The 20,779-nt window shown below is 41.4% G+C and overlaps 1 protein-coding gene across 20 annotated transcripts in view; it reads right to left on the bottom strand.

Moving 5' to 3' along the window:
• Positions 1-20,779, bottom strand: part of HIVEP1 (HIVEP zinc finger 1) — a 187,235-nt gene that overhangs the window by 14,536 nt on the left and 151,920 nt on the right. For all 20 annotated transcript variants that reach the window (XM_078851621.1, XM_078851610.1, XM_078851617.1 and 17 more), the window contains 2 exons: positions 20,092-20,267; positions 6,652-6,753 (listed from right to left, as the gene is read on the bottom strand). In XM_078851621.1, the coding sequence (XP_078707747.1) occupies positions 6,652-6,753; positions 20,092-20,267 (278 nt within the window). The remainder of the gene's footprint in view (positions 1-6,651; positions 6,754-20,091; positions 20,268-20,779) is intronic.

Consider the following 20,779-nt stretch of genomic DNA (forward strand, 5'->3'; position numbering starts at 1 on the left):
TATTTTAAAATATTTTCCTGCTTGAATCCGCTGTTCATTTTAGTAATAATATTTACACGCGGCCTCATAGCAAATGTTTTCATAGTCTAAGTTTATAATTTTTCAATATTGATTCTGATATGGTCAGAAATAAGCGTGGTGAATTTTTTGACTTTTCAAGGCCTGATCCTACAGCCACTTAGTCATGTAAGTAACTTCCCACTGAATTCAAATGGCAAAGTTCAGGGGCTTATAACTTGACCATATCTGGGTAAATTTTCATGGGAAAAGGAGAAGACCCAAGGACTATTCCCCTGCCAAATTCCAAGCTCCTGCTACAAAGCAGGGAGGCACAAGAACTCTTCAAAGAAACAGTTGGGGAAAAAATACATTTAACATTCGCATAACTAAGATTTTTCCTTAACCTTGTTTTTTAAAAGGGCGGAACTGCTTTTACTGCAACTTTCCAAAATTGTTCAGCTTGAGGCAGAGGGCAAGCATGGAAAATTTCAGCCTACATGGCTACGTTTGGCAAAGTTTATAAGCTACTGAAAGCAGGGAATTATAATGGAAAATGTTAGGCAATCTTAACTACAAGTGTCCCTAACAGCTCTGCTTATGAGAGACCGAAGGTACTTCTTACTAACTGAATAATATCCTGGGCTGATAAACACTGCTACCTGCAGCCTTGAGTCTATTTCCAATAAATGCAGTTTATTTTGTCCAGAAAATGGGAACATTTAACTTAACAACTAATTAAGGCATTTATTCCATATTATCAAGTTATAGTCTTTATCCAAGTTTAAGAAAGATATAGTATACTATGGCAACGAAGGTGGAAATATTTTCAAATATTACACTGTATTATCAATAATATACAGCAGCGCCTCCTTTGTAAACCATCACCATCCGACCTGTTTTTCTAATAGTACTGCAGGTACATACTTGAAGTAGCATAGGATTATTATTAGTTATTATTAGAAGAGTATTGCAGTCTTTCATTGGACATCTCCAATTCCCCAGTGAGACAATTTAAAACTACTTGGCAGAGAGCTTTCACAGACTTATAGGTAAATGTTACCAAGAAAATTACGAAACAAAATTAGCACCTCTTTCTAAATTTGATGGATTACTATTTTTTAAAGTAAACTCACACAGATTAAGTGTAAATACTGCTTCAGCTATTAGTCTCTGCTCATTACTGTCTAACAGACTCATAGTGACATCTGCTGGAAGAACCTTAAGATCCTCAGATAAGCAGCTGTAAATGTTTGAACCTGAAACTATGTAAAAAAAGAAAAGAGCTTATGGCTTCTCACATTCTTTTCTTTAAACAAGAAGTGTTATTCACACATAATCCTGCCTTGTGTATATCTCGTATTATGAATTACCAGTAGCCACAAACATTCTACTCCCAGGTCAGAGGATGTAGAGTTAGAATGCATATTACATACATTTAAGCTGAGCAAATAATCATGTTAATTATTTTTAAAAAAAATCTTCCTTGGAAAAGAAAAAAAAGGTCAATTTTAGATTCTTCCAGATTATCAGAAGTAGATTTTTACTGAGGTTTTCATTTATTTTAACCTTTTCTATGCTAAGAACGCAGAATGAAACAGCATTGAACTAATCCAGAGCCTTGAAAATCAGTTTATGAACTACTGTGATAAATGACACACTGCTAATTAACTTGGAAAAATCTGATCTTTAGAAAGGCTCATGTAATTTTGTTTGAAAACTACAATTCAGTGTATATTACATATAAAAATATCTAAATTACAGTGTGGAAAGCAAGAAATATTTTTAGGATGAAAACTTTCTGCATAGAGACTGCTCACAAATTCTTCTCATCACTGGAGTTTATTGTTAATAACCTCTATAACGTAACTGGCGATTTACTTAAGTCTGCAAACTCTTACACTTGTGAGTAGTTTTATTTAGGCAAGCAACCTCACTCATATGCACTTGGCAGGATCAGGCCTAGAACGTTTACAATTCAGAAGAGATACAAATTCATTTTATTAAAAAGACTGCAAAGTAAAAACAAACATGGTCAAAAAGGATATCCCCAGTTGGATTTTGTCACACAAAATGGTTCACTTCTGCTGACAGCTGAATTCAGATATTAACATTCCTTACATTGTAACCCTTGGGGACAAGAACATTCCATGGATCAGAAGATGAAAGGTAAAAGGATGTGGGGATGGTTTGGAACACAAAAGGTGAAACCAAAAAGTATTTACTAATACCCAAATGATGACAAATCCAAACAAAAGAACACTGTTAAAAGCTCTGATCCCACAGATTCTTACCCAGCAAGGGGGAATCTCACTCTCGCTCTCTTTTAAAGAACACCGTAGTCCTGTAAATTCTTAAGTGTAATGACTGCAATGTCTCAAGTTGTTTGAAAAATGGATAGCATTAAGTACATGCACACAATAGGGAAATATCTACAACAGCTTTCCATTCCCTTTTTCTATACGCTGATATTAAACTGTGTAGTACTTCCAGGTGAGAGTCAACCTCTTTCTGATATTGGCTACTCATAGTGGTATCAGTACTGGTATTAGTAGGATAACATAAGTAGTGGTAAATTTTAACGGTCAGACTCAAACAAAAAGCTAGTAGTTTCTTTAAATGCCAAACACTAATTTCAGCTGATTAACCCGAAGAAAAACCTACTGAGTTTTACTGGAGACAACAGCTTAGTTAAGTAGGTATCAACAGAAGTCTAGACATGTGTATGGCCAGTAAGAATATGCATTATTACATATGCTAGGATAACAAATTATAACATAAGACCTATAGACACCCTGCTGCTTCAGGACAGAAGCGAACAATTAACTGCCTTAAGGGAAAGATGAAATTTCCGCTATGACCAAGTCATTTCCCAATTGTCCCTTCCTGGATTTCTTGCACCTTCCTCTAAAAAACAGCTGGTATTGGCTGCTGCCTGAGGAAGAATATTGGGTCAGCTGGACCATTGGTTCCTATGATATAAACGTGCCACTTCTAACAATCAGTCAGCTCTTTGAATAAAAAATAAAAGCATGCAAAAGCTGTCATTTATTACAGTAAAAAAAAAAAAAGCATATTTCACACAAATAAAACATTCACCACTGAAAATCAAGGTGGTGGAAGGTGAAAGGATCAAATAATACTGATGTTATTAGGTGAAATCAGATGATTTACACAATGATTTACACAACGCCACAGTTTAGATGTATTGTAGTATCAGATCTTACTGTGCAGCATAAGCATTAAGTGCTATTAAAAATAATTAATTTTAAATAGTGCTGCAGCATGATACACATGTAAATGTACATGCAAGGTGAGGTAATAATCTTTTTTCCCCCCAATTTAAAAATGGTACAGTTAGTAAATTCTACCTTATCAAGCACATGATACTAAATTATTTAGGGTAAAATTTTCAAAAGTGCCTACGTGACTTTGGAGTCCAAGTTCCATTTACTTTACACGGTAAGTTACTGTAAATGAACCGTGTTAACTCAGAGGTTAAAGACTCTTAATTTGTAATAGAGATGAAGCTTAATAATGTGGTTCTTCTAAAGAACATGTGTAATTTCTTCCACAGAACACCACAGACCTTTAATAAAACAGAGCAAACGGATTTTCAACAGGACATAGGCTCCTAAGTGACTCAGGCACTTTTTAAAATGTTACCTTTAGTAAACAAAGGTAAATGTCAAGTACATTTCCCAATTTCCCACCTCTACTGGAGATTCTCATATTAATTTAAAAATGTTTCATATGTAGTTTTGCTTCTGTTTTTGCTCTGGAACAACAAGAGCACAATAAAGGCTGAAGAAAGTGGCCTTTGGAAAAGAAACAAAAGGGGGTGAGAGGTGCACAGCAACCATTTACAACTTTTGCATGCCCCAAGGGGAGACTTCCTGTACATCCTTCATGAATTCAGGTGCCGTGGTTACATACATCAAAATAATTCTCTCTCTTTTGTTTGGGCAAACAAAGACTAGAGAATATTGATGAGAAATAAAACTTTACACAACTGTAAAAACATAAAACTAATAAAGGGTTTAAAAAAACCTATGTGAAATAGCAGCACTTAAATGTACAAACTGTAAGCAGAGAAAAAACTTGGCATACATACAGTCAACATGCATTTCTTTGCTGATGCAATCTTAACACCTTACAGTGCATACCCAAAATTCACAACCTTGTCTAGAGCACTGCTTTTAGAAGGTCCTATGCTTGTATAACGCTGACAGATCCCAGTCGTCGGCAGGGGGGACTGAGCTTGGGACCTCTGGAGCTTCGTGCATGAGCCTCTACCGCACGTGCTAAAAGCCAACTGCCTGTTAGCTACGGCTGTAGAACAGACTCATTTTCTCTCTTGCTAAGTGCTGTCAGTGCCACTAGCTGGGACAGAACACTACACCCAGAAGGTGTGTGGGTTACATTTGCATGTACTGGCACACAACTCCAAAACTAAAGATACATGGAGTCAGTTTCTTTAAGGAGAAACATTTTAAGTGTTCCCCAAAACTTGCATTGATTTCTCTGTAGACCAGAGCAAAATATACATCATTCTACAATATATAGTACATACTACTACTAGGTTAAATTTTGATATACATTAGAACTTTTACAGAGATTACTGAAAAATGTTCAGGTCAATTTACGTCTGGGACACAGATGTACCTGAAACACGACGACAGATCCTTGCTATGTCTCGTTAAAGACTGGGTATCAAATTTTCTTCCCTGAAGAGAATTATGCACTATCTACGTGCTTTGTTTTCTCTTGGTATTTGGGCACCTATTAATGATTTTAGCAGTTTCTGGCAAGTGGACACTTCAGATCAGGCTAGGATTTTCAGAAGAGCCTAATGGAATTAATGTCTAAATCTCAATGAATTTCAATTTTCTTTTTTTTTTTTTTAAAAATCCCACTAAATTTAGCTATAGCATTTTAGTAATTTTCTTGCAAAAATGTTGTGCCCTAATATATGCTAGTGAACTACTATGTAGTCTAACAGTTATAATTAAAATAATAATTTAAAAATAACTATTGTCCAGAGTACTAATGAGGATTTTAAATCCAAAACCATAACTCTCCTACTATAAAGGGACATCTTTAACAATGCAAACATAAACCTATCAATCACTTACGTTTTTTCACTCTAGTGAATAGAACATCCCTGATCACCTATACTACAAAAGGTCAAATAAGATTATGATACCTGCAGAATGGTATTTAAAAAAAACAACAGTTCAGCATTTTTTTTTTTTATTGTGTGTGGAAACTGAACATTTGAAATAAAATTGTTCCTAAGTGAGAAATAAATGTGACTATGTAATGGCTGCATATTTTCTGTGGTACTTGTTTTGTACATCAAAAAAAGAGGACTAATTCATGAATTTTGTTGTCAAATAAGAAAGATTACCTTTGTTTTTTTCTGGTCTTCAGAAGGAATAAATCAATTTGTGCTCAGAAAGGGCAAATGCCGCTTCCTTTGTACTTAGAACATTACTGAGTCATACCAACTGAAGAACATTGAGTCACATTCTCAACATTATTAAGAATTAAATTCAGACTGATTCACTTAGTCTGCTATTAGTTGTCAAGTGGGAGCAAGTGCATTAATCTATTACCCTTTCTTCTTCTTTCAATAAACTCTTCACTACTTTTCTCTTTAAAGCCTCTTCCACAATCTAATAAACTATTCAATGTAAAGAAGAAAAATATTCCAAAGTAAAAATTATGTCTGATCCTACTGCAGTACAGGTGGGTGGGCGGATGAATTCCATCACTACACTGATGAATTTCTAGAGCCAAAACTAAGTCCTATAATAATGTCCTGTCTTACCTCTCAGAGTTGCCCACTGCTAGTGATCCATCTTATTCAATTAATCAAAATCTGCAATGTCCCTAATTCTGCATTTCTGGAACAGCTTCAACCTCCTACCCTCTTCCATCGGCAGCTTTGAGAGTGTTTTAGGAATACAGGATTTGGTTCAAATTTTATCAATTGTTATAAATGCCTTTTACTGATGTTCATGTTATTAATGACAAAGTAAAAAGGGTGAAGGTGGAAAAGCGGCAGAATTGTTAACTGCATATCACCCCACCTAGTGATATACACTCAATCACTGCTACAAGAGCACAGTCTTCTTCTGCATGCAGCACAATGACTGCTTTTTTGCTTTCTGGGATGAGCTGCACAAAATATTTACAGCAATATGTTCATAATTTGAGCATTTTAGTGAAGATTTGACATTTGGTCCAATTTTTGTGAGACTTATATTAAAATTTGATGTTTTCAAGCAAAATTATTTTCAGTGAAAAATGTGAAATTTTGTGATATGGAACTGCATGTTCTGCAGGAAAATTTATGTTTCTGAGATATTTTGAGGTTTTGTAAAATTGGTGATATTAAACTGCGTAGCATTTTTTTGAACATTTCCCAGCAATGGACTTTTAGCAAATGCCATCTTTTTTTTTTTCTGGCTTATGTGTCTTTCTAGTATCTTTTACTCTCTCTGTCATATTTCTAAGGTGTCTATCACACTGGCATTTCCTTCTAACAGAAGTCAAAGGCTTTGGGTGAGAAAGGATAGATACGTGAGATGACAGAAAAATAAATCAGTACAAACGTGGAGTAAAAAAATGAAGATTTAAAATCCGTACCATATTCTTCTCCATCCTGGTCATCTATTAAGCCTACTGAAACTCCTAAATCCATACATTTCTTGCTGTGTGCCTTGGACTTCATATGTTTTGTCAAGTTTCCTTAAGAGAAAAACAAAAATGAATTGCTCTTTAAATATACATATCTATGTACCCAAGATTTACTCTTTAAATATACATATCTCTGTATCCATGTCACATTCTGCACATGGATCTACACTGAGACAAATACAGTTACAGGTGTACTTTGATTTTGTGTATGATATATAACCAGCTCACTCTTCCCCACACCCGGATAAGCTGTCCACAGTTATCAAACATCTAACACCCTGAACCAAGTGTCACAACACTTAACTTGTAGGGACCTAGAAAAATCACCGGAACAAACACTACAATCAAAAAGCCTGAGTTAGGTGCCTAGGCTCACTATACAATGAATGGGGACAGATAGGCATCTAAGAATGAGATCCACAAAAAAACAGCATGTGAGATGGAGAACCGCCTAAGCTAGCCAATCGAAAATGCAGAGGAGAGGGGTGTGTCCTAAGCCGCACTCCTCTCAGGGAGACACCTATCTCTGCTTGCCTATCACAACCAAGAACCCCTCTCCTGGAGTCACTTGCTTAGATGGCTAAAGTGTTTCTTACAAGAATGAGGTAGGGACTTGCCACCACCACAGTGGAAGTGCCTGTTATATTAATTTTGATGAAATAAATAACTCAAAAGAGTTAAGGAGTTAACATGACCCTGTCACTGTCCACCATTAAACAGTTTTAAACCAAATTGGGGGTTTGGTATACAGATAACTTACCCTGCTTGGTGCCATGTGACAAATTCAGATTCAAGACTCACTGAATTTGTCACACGGCAAACATGCCATAAAAGGTGTTTTTAATTTTTTATTAAAGTTACAGAAATGGAGGAAAAACAATTAAAGCACTTGAAATGTGAAGTATTAAGGAAAAGAGAAAAAGTTAGTAGAGATCGGCTGGAGCTGTTGTTGATGTTCGAAACAGTTTCCTAGAAGGCAAAATGACAAATGCACACAAATGGGGAAAGAAAAGAACAGCAACGACAGAAAAATGCTGCTTCTATCTGTGGTGTTGATTCTCACCTGAAATCTCCTTGCTGGAGAAACACGTGGTCTTTTCAGCCACTTTGAGATCTGGCTGACCTCTTGTAACAGAGTTGTGCTGTTTAGGGCATTGCTTTTAGCTGCCTTTCGGGCCACAAACTTACAGCAGTGTTGCAAAATATGCAGTCTTGGCTGGCTAAGCCAGACTCTCACTGGACAGAAAGCAAAAGGAGAGAGACAGGAAAGAGAAGAAATAAGATAGGGAAGGAAATACGGCAGGGGGAGGGAGAGAGGAGAAAGAGGGTGAAGGGTTTGACAAATTCTCACACCCCACCGGTTGGGATTTTGCCACCTCCCCTGGCTATGTTATCTGGGTCCTTCTCTCTGGTCTCGCTTTGTCAGGACATCTCTTAGGATTAGGCTGACGAAGGCCCAACAGTGTCACAGTGGATCCTGGGTCCCAGGAGACGGTGAGGGTGGAAACCATGATGGTAAAGCTCACTTCTTCCCCTTTTTTTCAGTCAGCAATTGTCAGACTCAATTTTCACCCCCAAAGTCTTTTCTCTGAAGAGCTCCAAAAGTGAGTGATGGGTGGAATAGCTCGTCCCCTCATTATGTTGTCCACCAATTAGACCTAATTTCCAGTCCCACACTTCTCTTGTTTACCAGGCATGAGCTTAACATAGTCCTAGTCCATGGTTACGTCAATAGGTCTTTTTGGTTAGACTAAGTCTTTCGGTCTCCATTTTATACCTTTTCCCATCAACATTTATTTTTGTGATATTTTATGAACTTTGATGCACTTTCATATAACAGCCTTGCCAAAATCTGCATCAGCTCTGGGTGCAGTCACAAGAGCGTAATGCTGGGAAAACATTTGTACCGAAGATCAGGTTGCTGTCCTGCAGATATCTAAAAGGTATGTTTTTCAGCAGAGCTACTGAGGTAGATTGAACACTGGTGGAATGAGCTCAAGTCTTGGAGGAAGGAGAACCCCCGAGGCTTACTAACAGGGTAAAATGCATCCTTCAACCCATTTGGATAGTCTTTGGGTGGACACTGCTTGTCCTTTCATGCATTCTGCAATTGAGATGAAAAGCCTGGGTGAAGCCCTAAAGGGTCTACCTCTGTCTAGGTACAAGTCAAGAGTTCTCCTTGCATCCAGTGTGGGAAAGCTTGAGTCTTCTCTCTAAGTCTGAGTCTTACTATAAAACACAAGGAGGTGGATCTCCTGGTTGATGGGAAACCTTGGGAAGGAAGCGAGGGTACGGATGTAGAGTCATCGTGTTGTGATAGAACACTATATACCGTAGGTCAGTGATCAAGACTCCAAGCTTCATTACCCTCCTGGCTGAGTGGATGGCTATGAGAAATGAGATCTTAAAGGGACAGATGAAGGAGGGAACAGTTCGCCATAGGTTTAAATTGAGGTTTCCTCCATGCAATAAGGAGTAAGTTGAGGTCCCTTGGTGGAGTTGGTTCCTTGACAGGAGGGAAGAGGTTGAAGAGGCCTTTGATAAACCTCATTGTGGTTGGGTGAGTAAAAACTGAAAACCCTTTGACTGAGAGGTGAAAAGCTACAACAGTAGCTAGGTGAACTTTGCCGGAGCTCAATGATAAATATGAGGTTTTTAATTGAACAGGTAATTGAGAATGTGTGACAGACAATACTCAAAAGAAGCTGTATATCTCTGCCCGCACCCAGACTGGAAGCATTTTCACTTCTGCAGGTACATTTTCCTTGTTGGAGGTTTTCTGCTATGAAGCAGTACAGTTTGTACCTCTGGGGAGCAGTCTTGTCCTATACCAGAGAACCATCTAGTAGCCAGGCTTCAGGTGAAGAGCTGAAAGATTCAGATGAGTGATCAATCCCAACTCTTGGGTGAGGAGGTTCACTGTCAGGGGAATAAGGAGAGACAATCACAGAAACAGGCGAGTCAGCTCTGGGAACCACACCTCTCTTGGATAAGATAGTACTAAGAGAATGGCTACTAATTTTTCTTTTTTCAATTTCTAAGAACCTTAAGCAGTAAGAGAATTGGAGGATAAGCATAAAGCAATACATGAGGCCAAGGAATGTCTAAGGTATTTCTTGTCAAGTTGTGGAGGTCCCATCCCCTATAGCAGAATTGTCTGCACTTCACACTGGATGGAGTTTTGAAGGGATGTGTCAGTAGCTGGCCCCAGGTAAAATATCTCTGGGAATACCTTGTCATTCAGCTCCCATTGTGGTCTGTGTCTGCAGAGGGAATCTGCCAATGAGATCTGTAGTCCCGAAAGATAAACTGCTGAGATTTGCCCACGGTGTAATATTGCACTAGAGTTCCAAAGTTTTATGGATTTGGTGCATAAGGACTGGGATCTTGCTCTTCCTTGACGACTGATATAATATATTGCTATTCTGTCGTCCAGCATGATCCTGATTGGGTGGCGCCTGTTGCTGGGTAGGAAGTGCTTGCAAGGGTAATGAACCACTCTGAACTCTAATATGTTGATATGGAGTATGGCCTCCCAAGGAGTCCATCTTCCTTGCGCTATGAAGTTCTGGGAGCGTGCGTCCCAGCTTATCACCGAGATGCCTGGAATGATGGTCCTTATAGGAGGAGGCTGCAGGAACAGAACTCCCACACACTCTTTTTGTGGATCTTTCCACCAACTTAGAGTGTTTAGTACTCTCCAAGGAAGTGATACCTGTTCCAATAGACTGTGCTTGTTGGGGATATAGATGGTTCTCAGCCAGGCCTGAAGACACCAAGAGTGTACTGTTGCTAAGGGTGCCACAAATGTACAGGCTTCCATACGGCCCAGAAGTTGTAAGCAAGTCCATGCTGTGATTTACTGTGTCTTTGAACTTCAAGGTAAATCTGTCCTTGGGCAAATACTCATTGGCACTGGAGAAGTCCACAGTGGCCCTGATGAAGTCTGTGTTATCTGGGTATAAGGGTAGATTTTTTTCAGATTGAGACAGACGACTAGTGAGTTGTGAAGAGCTAGAGCTTTGCCAGTTACTGCCTGAGCCTCTAGAAATGAGCAACCTTTCAGGAGCCAATTGTCCAGGTAGGGGAAGATGATTATTTCCATCTAGCAAGATGGACTGTGGCAACCAATAAGACTGTGGTAAAGACCTTGGGCTGGCAGAAAGGTGAGATAGAAATAAGCATTCTGAAGGTCAAGGGAAATTAACCAATCTCCCGGATCCAGAGAGGGAATTATTGCTCCTTGGGTTATCATTCTGAAATGCTGATCACAGATGAAAGTGTTGAAAATCCTGAGGTCCAGACTCGATCTCTGTAACTTCAACTCTCTTCAGGACCAAGCAATACCAAGATTTAAACCTTTTTAGAGGAAATCCAGTAGAATAAGTTCAATCGATCCCAGTGTTAGGAGAGATTATACCTTCTGTCTCAAAATATTCTTGTGAGAATGGCCCTGAAGAGGGATAGGGAAGAAGGGTGAGGGGGTGGTAAGGAGCTGAACTTGATGGAATGGCCTGTGAAAATCAACTCCAGGATCCATCTGTCTGACGTGATGCACTCCCACAAAGGTAGAAAATGGGACAGATGATTCCCATAAGGGTGGGAGAGGGGGAGGTGCAGTGTAGGATCCAGAGTAGATGGTAGTTCGTGGCCCTTGACCAATAGGTCAAAACTGGTATTTTGAGGACATCACTGGTTGGGAGTTCACTGAAGAGGAGGGCCCTTTCTTAGGGAACCTGGGCTTCTTCCTGGGGTGGGGGGATTCAGCTGGTCTCAGGGGCTAGTAGTGGACTAGTCGAGATCACTGAGCAGTCTGCAACCTGCGAAGAGACCCGACTGTGGTGTCACTAACCAACTTGCGTCCCTCAAAAGGAAGGCCCTCAACAGTATTTTTTACCTTCCAGAGGAGGCTGGAAGACAGCTGCCAAGAAGCTTGGTGCATGACTACTGCTGTAGTCATGGAAAGTGCAGCTGTGTCAGTGGCCTTGAGCGCAGCCTGTAGAGGTGCCTTAGCAATTGTCTGGCCTTCTGTAATGAGGGCCTGAAATTGTCCTCTCTGATCCTGAGGCAAGTGTTTAATAAAGCCTGAGAAAAAGAATAGTTTTTGAAGTCATACTTCGCCATCAGGGCTTGGTAATAGGGCTTGGTAATTGGCTATTCTGAATTGCAAAGAAGCAAATGAGTATCTTGTGACCCAGAAGATCCAGTCGCTTCGGCTCTTTGTCTGATGGTTTTGAATGGAACTGATGTTATCTGTTCCTCTTGTTTGCGGTCTCAACAACCAGAGAGTTGGTTGTAAAGTAGGAGGTAAAAAAAAAACACTGACCCTCTGGGTGAAATATGATATTGCTTGTCAGCCCATTTGCAGGAGCTGGAATAGTAGATGGAGCTTGCCACACCTTGCATTACTTGGGCTAATGAAACATCATTGATGGGCAAGGCAATCTTGGCCTGGGGAGATGGAAGAAAGATATCTGATGGAACGTTGGGGTTCCTGTATCTCCTCCAGTGAGTCTGTAAACTGTCCACTATATGTTTCACCAGGTCTTGAAAGGCCTTGATATTATCACAGTAAAATAGTGGAGGAGGCATGACAGCCTCATCTGATGAGGAGGAGCACTTGTGGGAAGGTGTTTCTTCCTCCTCAGTGAGAAGTATTGTAAGAGCAAGGCTCAATAACACTGTTTGTTGCTCCTGACATGCCCTCTTACAAGAGGAGACCTGGTAGAAATGGTCACCATATGGGTCTCAGGGGTTCCAGACGGCTCACTGAACTGGGACAAAGTAAAAAAGGAAGGGCCCCACGGTAGTCCTTGCCAGGGTCCATGGGTGTGTTTCCCACTAAGAGTTTCCTCCTCAGGTTGAACCTTAAGAGAAGGTGGCAGGAAGGCAGAGGACCCTTGTATAGACACTTCAGAGTCAGATGAGGTGTCATTCCCCATATCCACTGGGGGAGTGGATGATGCCAGCACTGGAGGTCGAGTTGATACCAGACTCTAGCATGGTATATGCACCTTTATTGGTAAAGAGGTTTGATAGGTGGGTTGGCTGATGAGGTGGCACCAGGGAAAGTTGTGTTGGTACCAACTGGAAATCTTTCTCAGTACCCTCAAAGTGTGTCCATGGGGACCTTGTTGGTACCAGAGGATGAGACACCATCGAAGAAGGCATAGATGGAGAGTAAACAGGTTCAGAAAAATGAGTTGATACGGTGGAGAGTGTCTCAACAGTGGCAATTCAGGCTCTTCCAGGGAACAGAAGTCCTTGTCTAACAGGAATCTGGATGGTATTGGGGACTCTAGATGGGGATCCTCAGGAGTCAGTATGGCAGGTGGAGATGGTACCAAAGAATGATAAGTGTGTGATGAGGATTTTGTCTAGACTCTGCAATCCCTGTTTTGAAGGCACTGAGTCCAGTCCAAACATTGATGCCACTTAAGGAGGCTTCTAGGTAAGTGGCTTCTTTGCCACTGTTGCAGAATTGGTACTGGAGGGGATGAGAGTCTCAGAGGAATCCGTAGAAGGATGCAAAGTCTCCTGAGACCCAGACCCAAGGGAGACTTTCCCCATTTCTTATCCTGTTTAAGAGAATGGAGTCTTTTCTTCTTTGAAGGTCTGCTGCAGAGCCCCCTGGGTCTTTGCTTACCACTAGAGCAGAAGCAGTCAGACAGGTCCCGGGAACATTGGGGTGACATGGACCCATGAGTCACAGTGAGCACTCAATTAGCAGGAGTTTTAGCCTGTCTTCTCTCAACTTCTTAGATCTGCTCTTAAATCCTGACCAGAGCTTACATTTGGAGAAGATATTCAGTGTTGTCACAGCTGTGTCAGTCCCAGAATATTAGAGAGACAAGGTGGGTGAGATAATATCTTTGAGTCGTCTGTCTTCTGTTGTCTCTCTCACCGACACCTGGTCCAATAAAAGATATTGCCTCACTCACCTTGTCTCTCTAATTTGGAGGGGATGTGAGACTCCCAAAGGCAGCCTGAATGTTCGTCACTGTGGGGAAAAACCGATGGCAGGTCTGGCAGGGTTTGAAGCCTGGCCTGTTGGGCATAACCCATGCTCAAGATCATATAGTGAGGACCAAGAAAAGCGATAAAGGACCATATCAGGCAAAAAGAGAGGATGAGGGGAACCCCCACTCCAACTGTGCTAAATAATGGAAAAATAATAAAACAAAAAGTACCACTAGAAAAATAAGGAAAAAAATAAGCGAGAAGTATACAAAGCAGCATGGCTAGAAAATGGACATTGCAATGCATCATGTCAAGCTGCAGGCAACTGAGAAGGAAATGGAGTTGCGGCAGGTCCACCCCTTCCTATATACTATTGCATTGGGGCATGAGGGTATTTGGGGTGCAGGCATAGACCCTGCTGATGAAAATCAGGACAGGAAGTGAATAAAAATATTGTATCTAACTAAAGTGACAGGGGAATTGAAGTAGGCGGAATTTAATTAGGAGTTTGGAATATGGCCAGCACACCCACTCTTGCAAAAACTCCCATTGGACCTTTCATGATCAGAAGTGATAAAAGCCTCCATTTGACATTTCATCGAAAAGACTGCACCACAAACATGTGTACTCCCTACAATGTGATGGAGTACTAAGTTCCGACACACGTGCTGAATTACGTGCATCACTTTCAAAACAAAACAAGATAATGTAGGAAGTTTTCCACTCCAGTGCTGACTAGGCCTGACCCTACTTAACACAAGAGTTTCTCTGAGATCATAGTGATATAGTTGCATGTAAGTTTTAAGCAAAGATCAGATTTAATTTTTTTTAAATATAATTTAAAAACACTATAATAAGCATGTCATTAGTACAGTGTTTGTCACTCTGTTACTCATTCAATTAAGAAGAAAACAGTTCAGCAACATGAGACAGAATTCTATAGTTAAGAAAATAATTGTGTTAGAAAAGGACTGATCATTTAAAAGGTCAAATTAAAGCTAGCTTAGTCTCCTGCTCTAGACTCAGAAACCCATATATGGTGCCTCTGCAATTCAGAACTCCCAGATCGTAGGTGGAGAGAATGGTGAGGAATAGGAGTCCCTCCCTATCAATTTCTCTGGCCGCTCCTGAGGGAGGCTCAGATACTACCCACCCAATTTCATCTTGGCTAGAAGGTCAGTGGATGTGACACAGAGTGTTGAGAGCCCAGAGCTGGTGTCAAAACAAGTAAAATAGAAAATCCATATTCTTGAAGAATCACTCGGTGAGAACTATTAGGATTGGTAATTACTTTAATCCTTTGCCAATCTAATCACATGTACAATATATACGAACCTAGAGCAAGCAAATCTGAAAATGAAGGCTACTCACCTGTTACTAGAGTTCTTTGAAAGAACCTCTGCACATTCCCACTCTTAGCAGCGTGCAGAGGCCACTCAGAGAAGGAAACTAAGTTAAATTAGAAACATAACTGTTACCTACCATGTCAGAATTCTAACTTTTATATTTTAAGAGCAGTGCAGGACTACACGCTCAGACCATTAAGAGTTCTTCGCAGCACTGCGAATCCTGAGAACTAAGCGCAAGGTGAGTAGGTAACGATTTATCATCCGCTTACCCACCTTGTGCAGTCTTCAGGACTTGTGGAGTTCTTCAGGACGCGTCTCCCCCTGCGGGTGCTGCACTTCAGAGGCGCTTGTGCGCGCCGTCAGTCGGAAACTTTTGGTGGTAGTACCTGCCCTTGCTGCACGCCAAGGGCCTACGGGGCTGCGCTGGCAAACTGCCCTCAGTTCGTTCTCCGCCACAAAGCCCCACACAAGAAACACTGGAACAGGGGAAAGAGGACACGTGGCAGAGCACTCGCGAGGACACACATCTCAAAGAACTCCAGTTACTGCACAAGGAGAGGAAGGTCTCTTTTTCCCTTGGAGTAGTCTCCCTTTGGGTGCCCCTTTTCAGGTGGCTTTCAAGCAGTATCCTCAACATGAAGCAGCTTTGGAGTTGAGTCCAATACTAAAGACAAGGCCGCATTTCCCAAGGCAGCGTCTCATCTAGAAGAATGAACCAACACGTAGTGCTTGGAAAACATATGTATTGCAGACCAAGCTGCAGCTCTGAAGATCTGGACAAGGGGAATGTTTTTGAGTAATGTCACAGAGGTAGAGAAAGGCCTCATGGAATGGTCAATACCCTAGAAGACACTTGTAAATTGGCAGATTCATAACAAGGAATAATACATCCAGAAATCCATCTGGAGAGTCACTGGTTGGAGATTGTGGATCCTTTGGACATTCAGCAATTGCTAGTCTTGGAGATTTTCCAAATGATCTGGTTTGGTCCAAATAAGAGGCCAGTGTTCTCCTGATGTCTAGGGTATAGAAGGCAACATCCATCCTGGTGCGATGTGGATTCATGAAGAAAACTAAAAGATAGATATCTTGATAGATATGAAATTCAGATCACACCTAATATAGAAAATTTGGTATGTGATGTAATGAGTCTTTGAGTACGTCTACACTGCAATTAAATACTCATAGCTGGCCCATTTCATTTGACTCAGGCTCTGGAGTAGACTTGTAAAATTGCGATGTAGACATTTAGGCTTGAGCTGGAGCCTGGGTTCCGGGCTTCCCCCACATCACTGGGTCCCAGGATGGATGGAAGACTCATCACTGGGCAAACAGCAAGCGTACCAGGCCTATCTGGGCCACACTGGAACTATTAATATGATCTTGGCTTTGTCTTGCTTGATCATGTTCAATATCAGGGGCACTGGAGGAAATGCATACAGAAGGCCCCTCATCTACTAATGAGGAAAGCACTTCCCCCAGTGTGTGAGGGGAAGTGCAACTCCTCAAGTCAGGAAAATGTGACTGAGAATCCAGGACTCCATCTCTCATTTGTAATTGCTTGAGAAGTGCCTGCTGAAGTTATCAGCCTCAGTGTTTTGTACCCGAGAGGTAGGCTGCCAAAATTAGGATGTGGTTGGTTATACAGTGGTTCCATAGCCTCACTGTTTCACACAAAGGGGATCTCATGCCTACCCCACCGTCCATCACACCAGTTGATATAGAACATGCAGACTACGTTGTCCATCATGATTTTTATGAAACTGCTCCTGATTTAATGGCAGGAAGTAGATACAGGCATTTCTGACTGTCCTCGGCTCCAGGATGTTGATGTGCAACTATGCTTCTTGTGCAACTATGCTTCATTTGCCCTGAATGGTGTGGATCCCTAAGTGTGCTCCCCAACCCATCAGAGTTGCAGCCTTCATTATGGTGATGGCTGGGGAGAGCTGGATGCATGGAACACCTACACAAACATTGTCTGGGTCTTTCCACCAATTGAGTACTTGTACTCGATGAGGGACTGACACCAGTTTCTGCAGGCTGCATTTGTTCGGGGACATAAACCATCCTGAGCCAGCCCTAGAAACATCAAAAGCATAACCTAGTGTGTTGTGTCACAAAAGTACAAGCTGCCACGTGCCTGAGTAGTTGAAGGTGATTTCTTGTTGATGTTTGTGGACTGATTTGAATTTTTGAGATGAGGTTTGTTAAGGACATGACACTGTCCATGGGCAGGTAAGCTCTTGCTCATAGTGCATCTAAGGATGCCCTTATGAATTCTATCCTTTGCACAGGTCTTAGATTTACTGATGCTGAGATGAATACCTAGTCCGTGGAACCAGAGACATTGCTGTCTTTATGGTGGAGAGAATCTTGTAAGACTGGCCCTTGAATAGCCAGTTGTCAAGGCACGGAAAAACAATTATCCCCAGATGAAGATAAGCAATGACCACTGCCAATACTTTCAAGAATAACCTTGGGGCAGAAGACAGGCTGAAAGGAAGCACCTGATACTGGAAGTGATCTCAACTGATCAGAAACTGAAGGAATCTCTTGTGAGCTGGATAAATCGTGACATGAACATATGCATCCTGAAGGTCAAAGGCTGAAAATCAATCCCCCAGTTCCAATGATGAAGTTATAGCTGCAAGAGTCACCATCCTGAATGTTTGTGCCTTCAGCAAGTTGTTTGGGAATCTTGCATTCATTCACTGCTTCCACAACCAGAGAGTTAGGTGCAAGATTGGAAAATAAAAATTCAGAGTCCTTGTCTGGACTTTTTTTTTTTTTTTTTTAAATCGGCATGCTTACATGGTGGTGGTATTGTTACTAGAGTCTTTCAAATGGTCTTGGTAGGATTCAGCAGGGCTTATTAATTGGCAAGGCTACTCGAGCAGAGGGTGTCCACTGGAGAATATCCAGGAGCTTATGCTGTGACTCTGACCTCCTCTAAGGGGATCTGTAAAGATTGTGCAGTACATTTCATTAAGTCCTGGAACTGTTTGAAATCATCAGCCAAAGGTGGAGGCAGCATAATAATCTCATCTGGAGAGGAGGAGGAGATATTAATTTGCAAAGTAGCATCCTTATCTGTTCTGGCCTCCTGCTCTTCAAAGGATTCCTGCATGTGAGGTAAAGGAAGAGAAAGAGATGAAGTAGGAGAAAGTCTCCTTCTATGGTCTCCAAGAGAAAGACTAGGGACGCATGAGAATTGCTGTTGATATTTAGGCCAAGGATCCCAGGTTAGCCACTGAGGTGAGTCCATAGGAAATGGGATGGTGCTTGAGTCAGTGTGGGGCACGGATTTGTCCTGGGTGTAACTCCCTTCTCTCCCCAAAAATAACAGGAGGGAAGTTCCTTTGGTGAGTAGGGGAATCCTGCACTGAGATTAGGAGTCAGAAAAGAACTCCTCATCTAAAGGAAGTACTCTGCCACTTTTAGAAGGTGCTGGAGGACTGAACGGTACTGGGGAAAGGTCCAGTCTCAGTCACCATGTCACTCTTGCTACCAACAGACATTTGGTAACCATTATTGGTGAGACTTCAGCTCATCTGAAACGAATAAATAACTGGAGTTTTTGAATTCCTGTGGTACAGAGTGGGTTGGCACGGGGCAAGTTTCAGAGTCAACCAACAGCATAGACGGCTCTGGTAAATCTCATCTGATGGAAGTAGACAGTAATGAAGAAGATGGCTTGGGAGGAACCGAAACAGTGTAAGTAGTATGCCTCTTCCCTGGCACATCATCTTCCTGGCCTAGGAATGGAGAGTACTGAGTATATTGTAGGTGTTGTCCTTTTAGGAGTAGAGTGCTTAAACTCCTTCACTACAGTGTCCTGCTGCTGTGGTATGGAGAAGGATCCTGGTACCGAGGCATGTTTGGTGCCTTTAGTCTTAGAGGAGCTTGGAGCTCCAGGCACAGGGCTGGTACTGATGGAACATGGAGACTCAGCAGTACCCATATTGGGATGTGAGATCTTCAGTGTTATCTTACTTTGAGGAGATGGTTTTCTCAAAGCAAAGAACTGGCCCTCTTTCTAGGAGTCATAGAATCAGAATATCAGGGTTGGAAGGGACCTCAGGAGGTCATCTAGTCCAACCCCCTGCTCAAAGCAGGACCAATCCCCAATTTTTGCCCCAGATCCCAAATGGCCCCCTCAAGGATTGAACTCACAACCCTGGGTTTAGCAGGCCAATGCTCAAACCACTGAGCTATCCCTCCCCCCAGGGAGTCTTTCCTGAGTTCTCTGATGATCCTTCCCAAGTAGACCTGGACAAGTATGTAGATATTGACGGGACACTATGCTCATTCAGAGACTGCTGTGTGGGGATGGAGATGGGGGTCTTCTTACCTGGATCCAAGGCCAGATGGAGAGAACACTCCATCGTTAAGAATTTAAGCTTTGTCTCCAGATTCTTCCTAGCTCTGCTTTCAAAAGCTGAGCAGACGATATCCCTCAAAAGTGTATGTGTTTCTCCAAGCAACAGATATGCCAGGAATGCCTATCACTGATCAGAATAGCTTCCCAGCAACTGTGGCATTGTTTAAAACCCAGAGACTCTGGTATACCCTGGGATGATGGGGATCTCAAAAGAAAAAAGAAATGGGGGGAAGGGGGTGATTATAGAACAAACCTCTCTACAAAATGAACTATTGAAAAGGTTAAATTTAAGGAAAGGTAAAGAAAGAAAATGAGACTGAAGACAAGTGGGTACACTAGCACTCCATCTCAGACCAAGTCTGTTAGTCTGGTGGTTAGTCTGCATGGCCTTACATGCCCTCGATAAGGAGCATGAGGATGTGTATGACTCATGTGTGGCCTGACAAGGATCTACACAATAAATCTCCAAATCAAAGGCACAAATGGAGCACGCTTAGGGACACTGCTTGAAGACCACCACAACATTTTATAGTTGTTACTGTAATACCACTTGTTCAATTCATTTTATTACCTCCATACTCTATATTCAGTCTTGCTGTTTTTTTTTTAAAAGAAATCTAAAGGCAGTTTCAAGTAAATAGAAAAGAAAAGAAAAAGGAAAAGGAAAAAATAACTAGCTGTGACAAGTGCCTCTACCTTTAGTTTTGAAGGAGAAGTTGCAGTAGTTGCAGTGGTAAGGACGGACATCTGTATGCGTACGAATATGCTTCTTCAACATACTTGGTTTCTTACAACGTATACCACATTCTTCACAGATATACTTTCCCCTTCCTCTTCCCCGAATATACACGTATTCTTCATTTGATTTGTACCTAACAACAATATGGTAACAGTGAGGAGGTTTGTTATGAAGTGGGTTATTTTCTAGCTAAAGTCCTATGTCAGCTAAAGTCAGAAAATTAGAATTGCAGTAGAATGAACGGAATTCCAGAAATAATGTAATATGTGAATGAATGATGTCCAAATCAAAGCCTGTCTCTGATCAACTCATGGCATTTTAGTCTTCAGTTATTTTACTAGGTGGAATCCTAATGTCTAAGAATGGGCTTCCCCCCATACAACAAACATCTAGATTCCAAACTTAATCTTAAATCTGTTTAACACATACACACACTTCTAAAAACTGTCAATTTTTGAGGGGAGGAGGAAGGTGCTAAAAGAAGAACATGTTGGAGACTGATGTCTATGTAACAGGAATAGTCTGGGTTATGACAGTGAAAAATTCCTCACACATCCCTACCAATGTACTTCACTCTTAACCTAGTGGGACCCCCTCTGGATGAAAGTGTACTTCAGAGTCTACTGCCATTCATTACTTGGCTTC

This window comes from Lepidochelys kempii, chromosome 2 (assembly GCF_965140285.1).
Source record: "Lepidochelys kempii isolate rLepKem1 chromosome 2, rLepKem1.hap1, whole genome shotgun sequence".
Classification (NCBI taxonomy): domain Eukaryota; kingdom Metazoa; phylum Chordata; order Testudines; family Cheloniidae; genus Lepidochelys; species Lepidochelys kempii.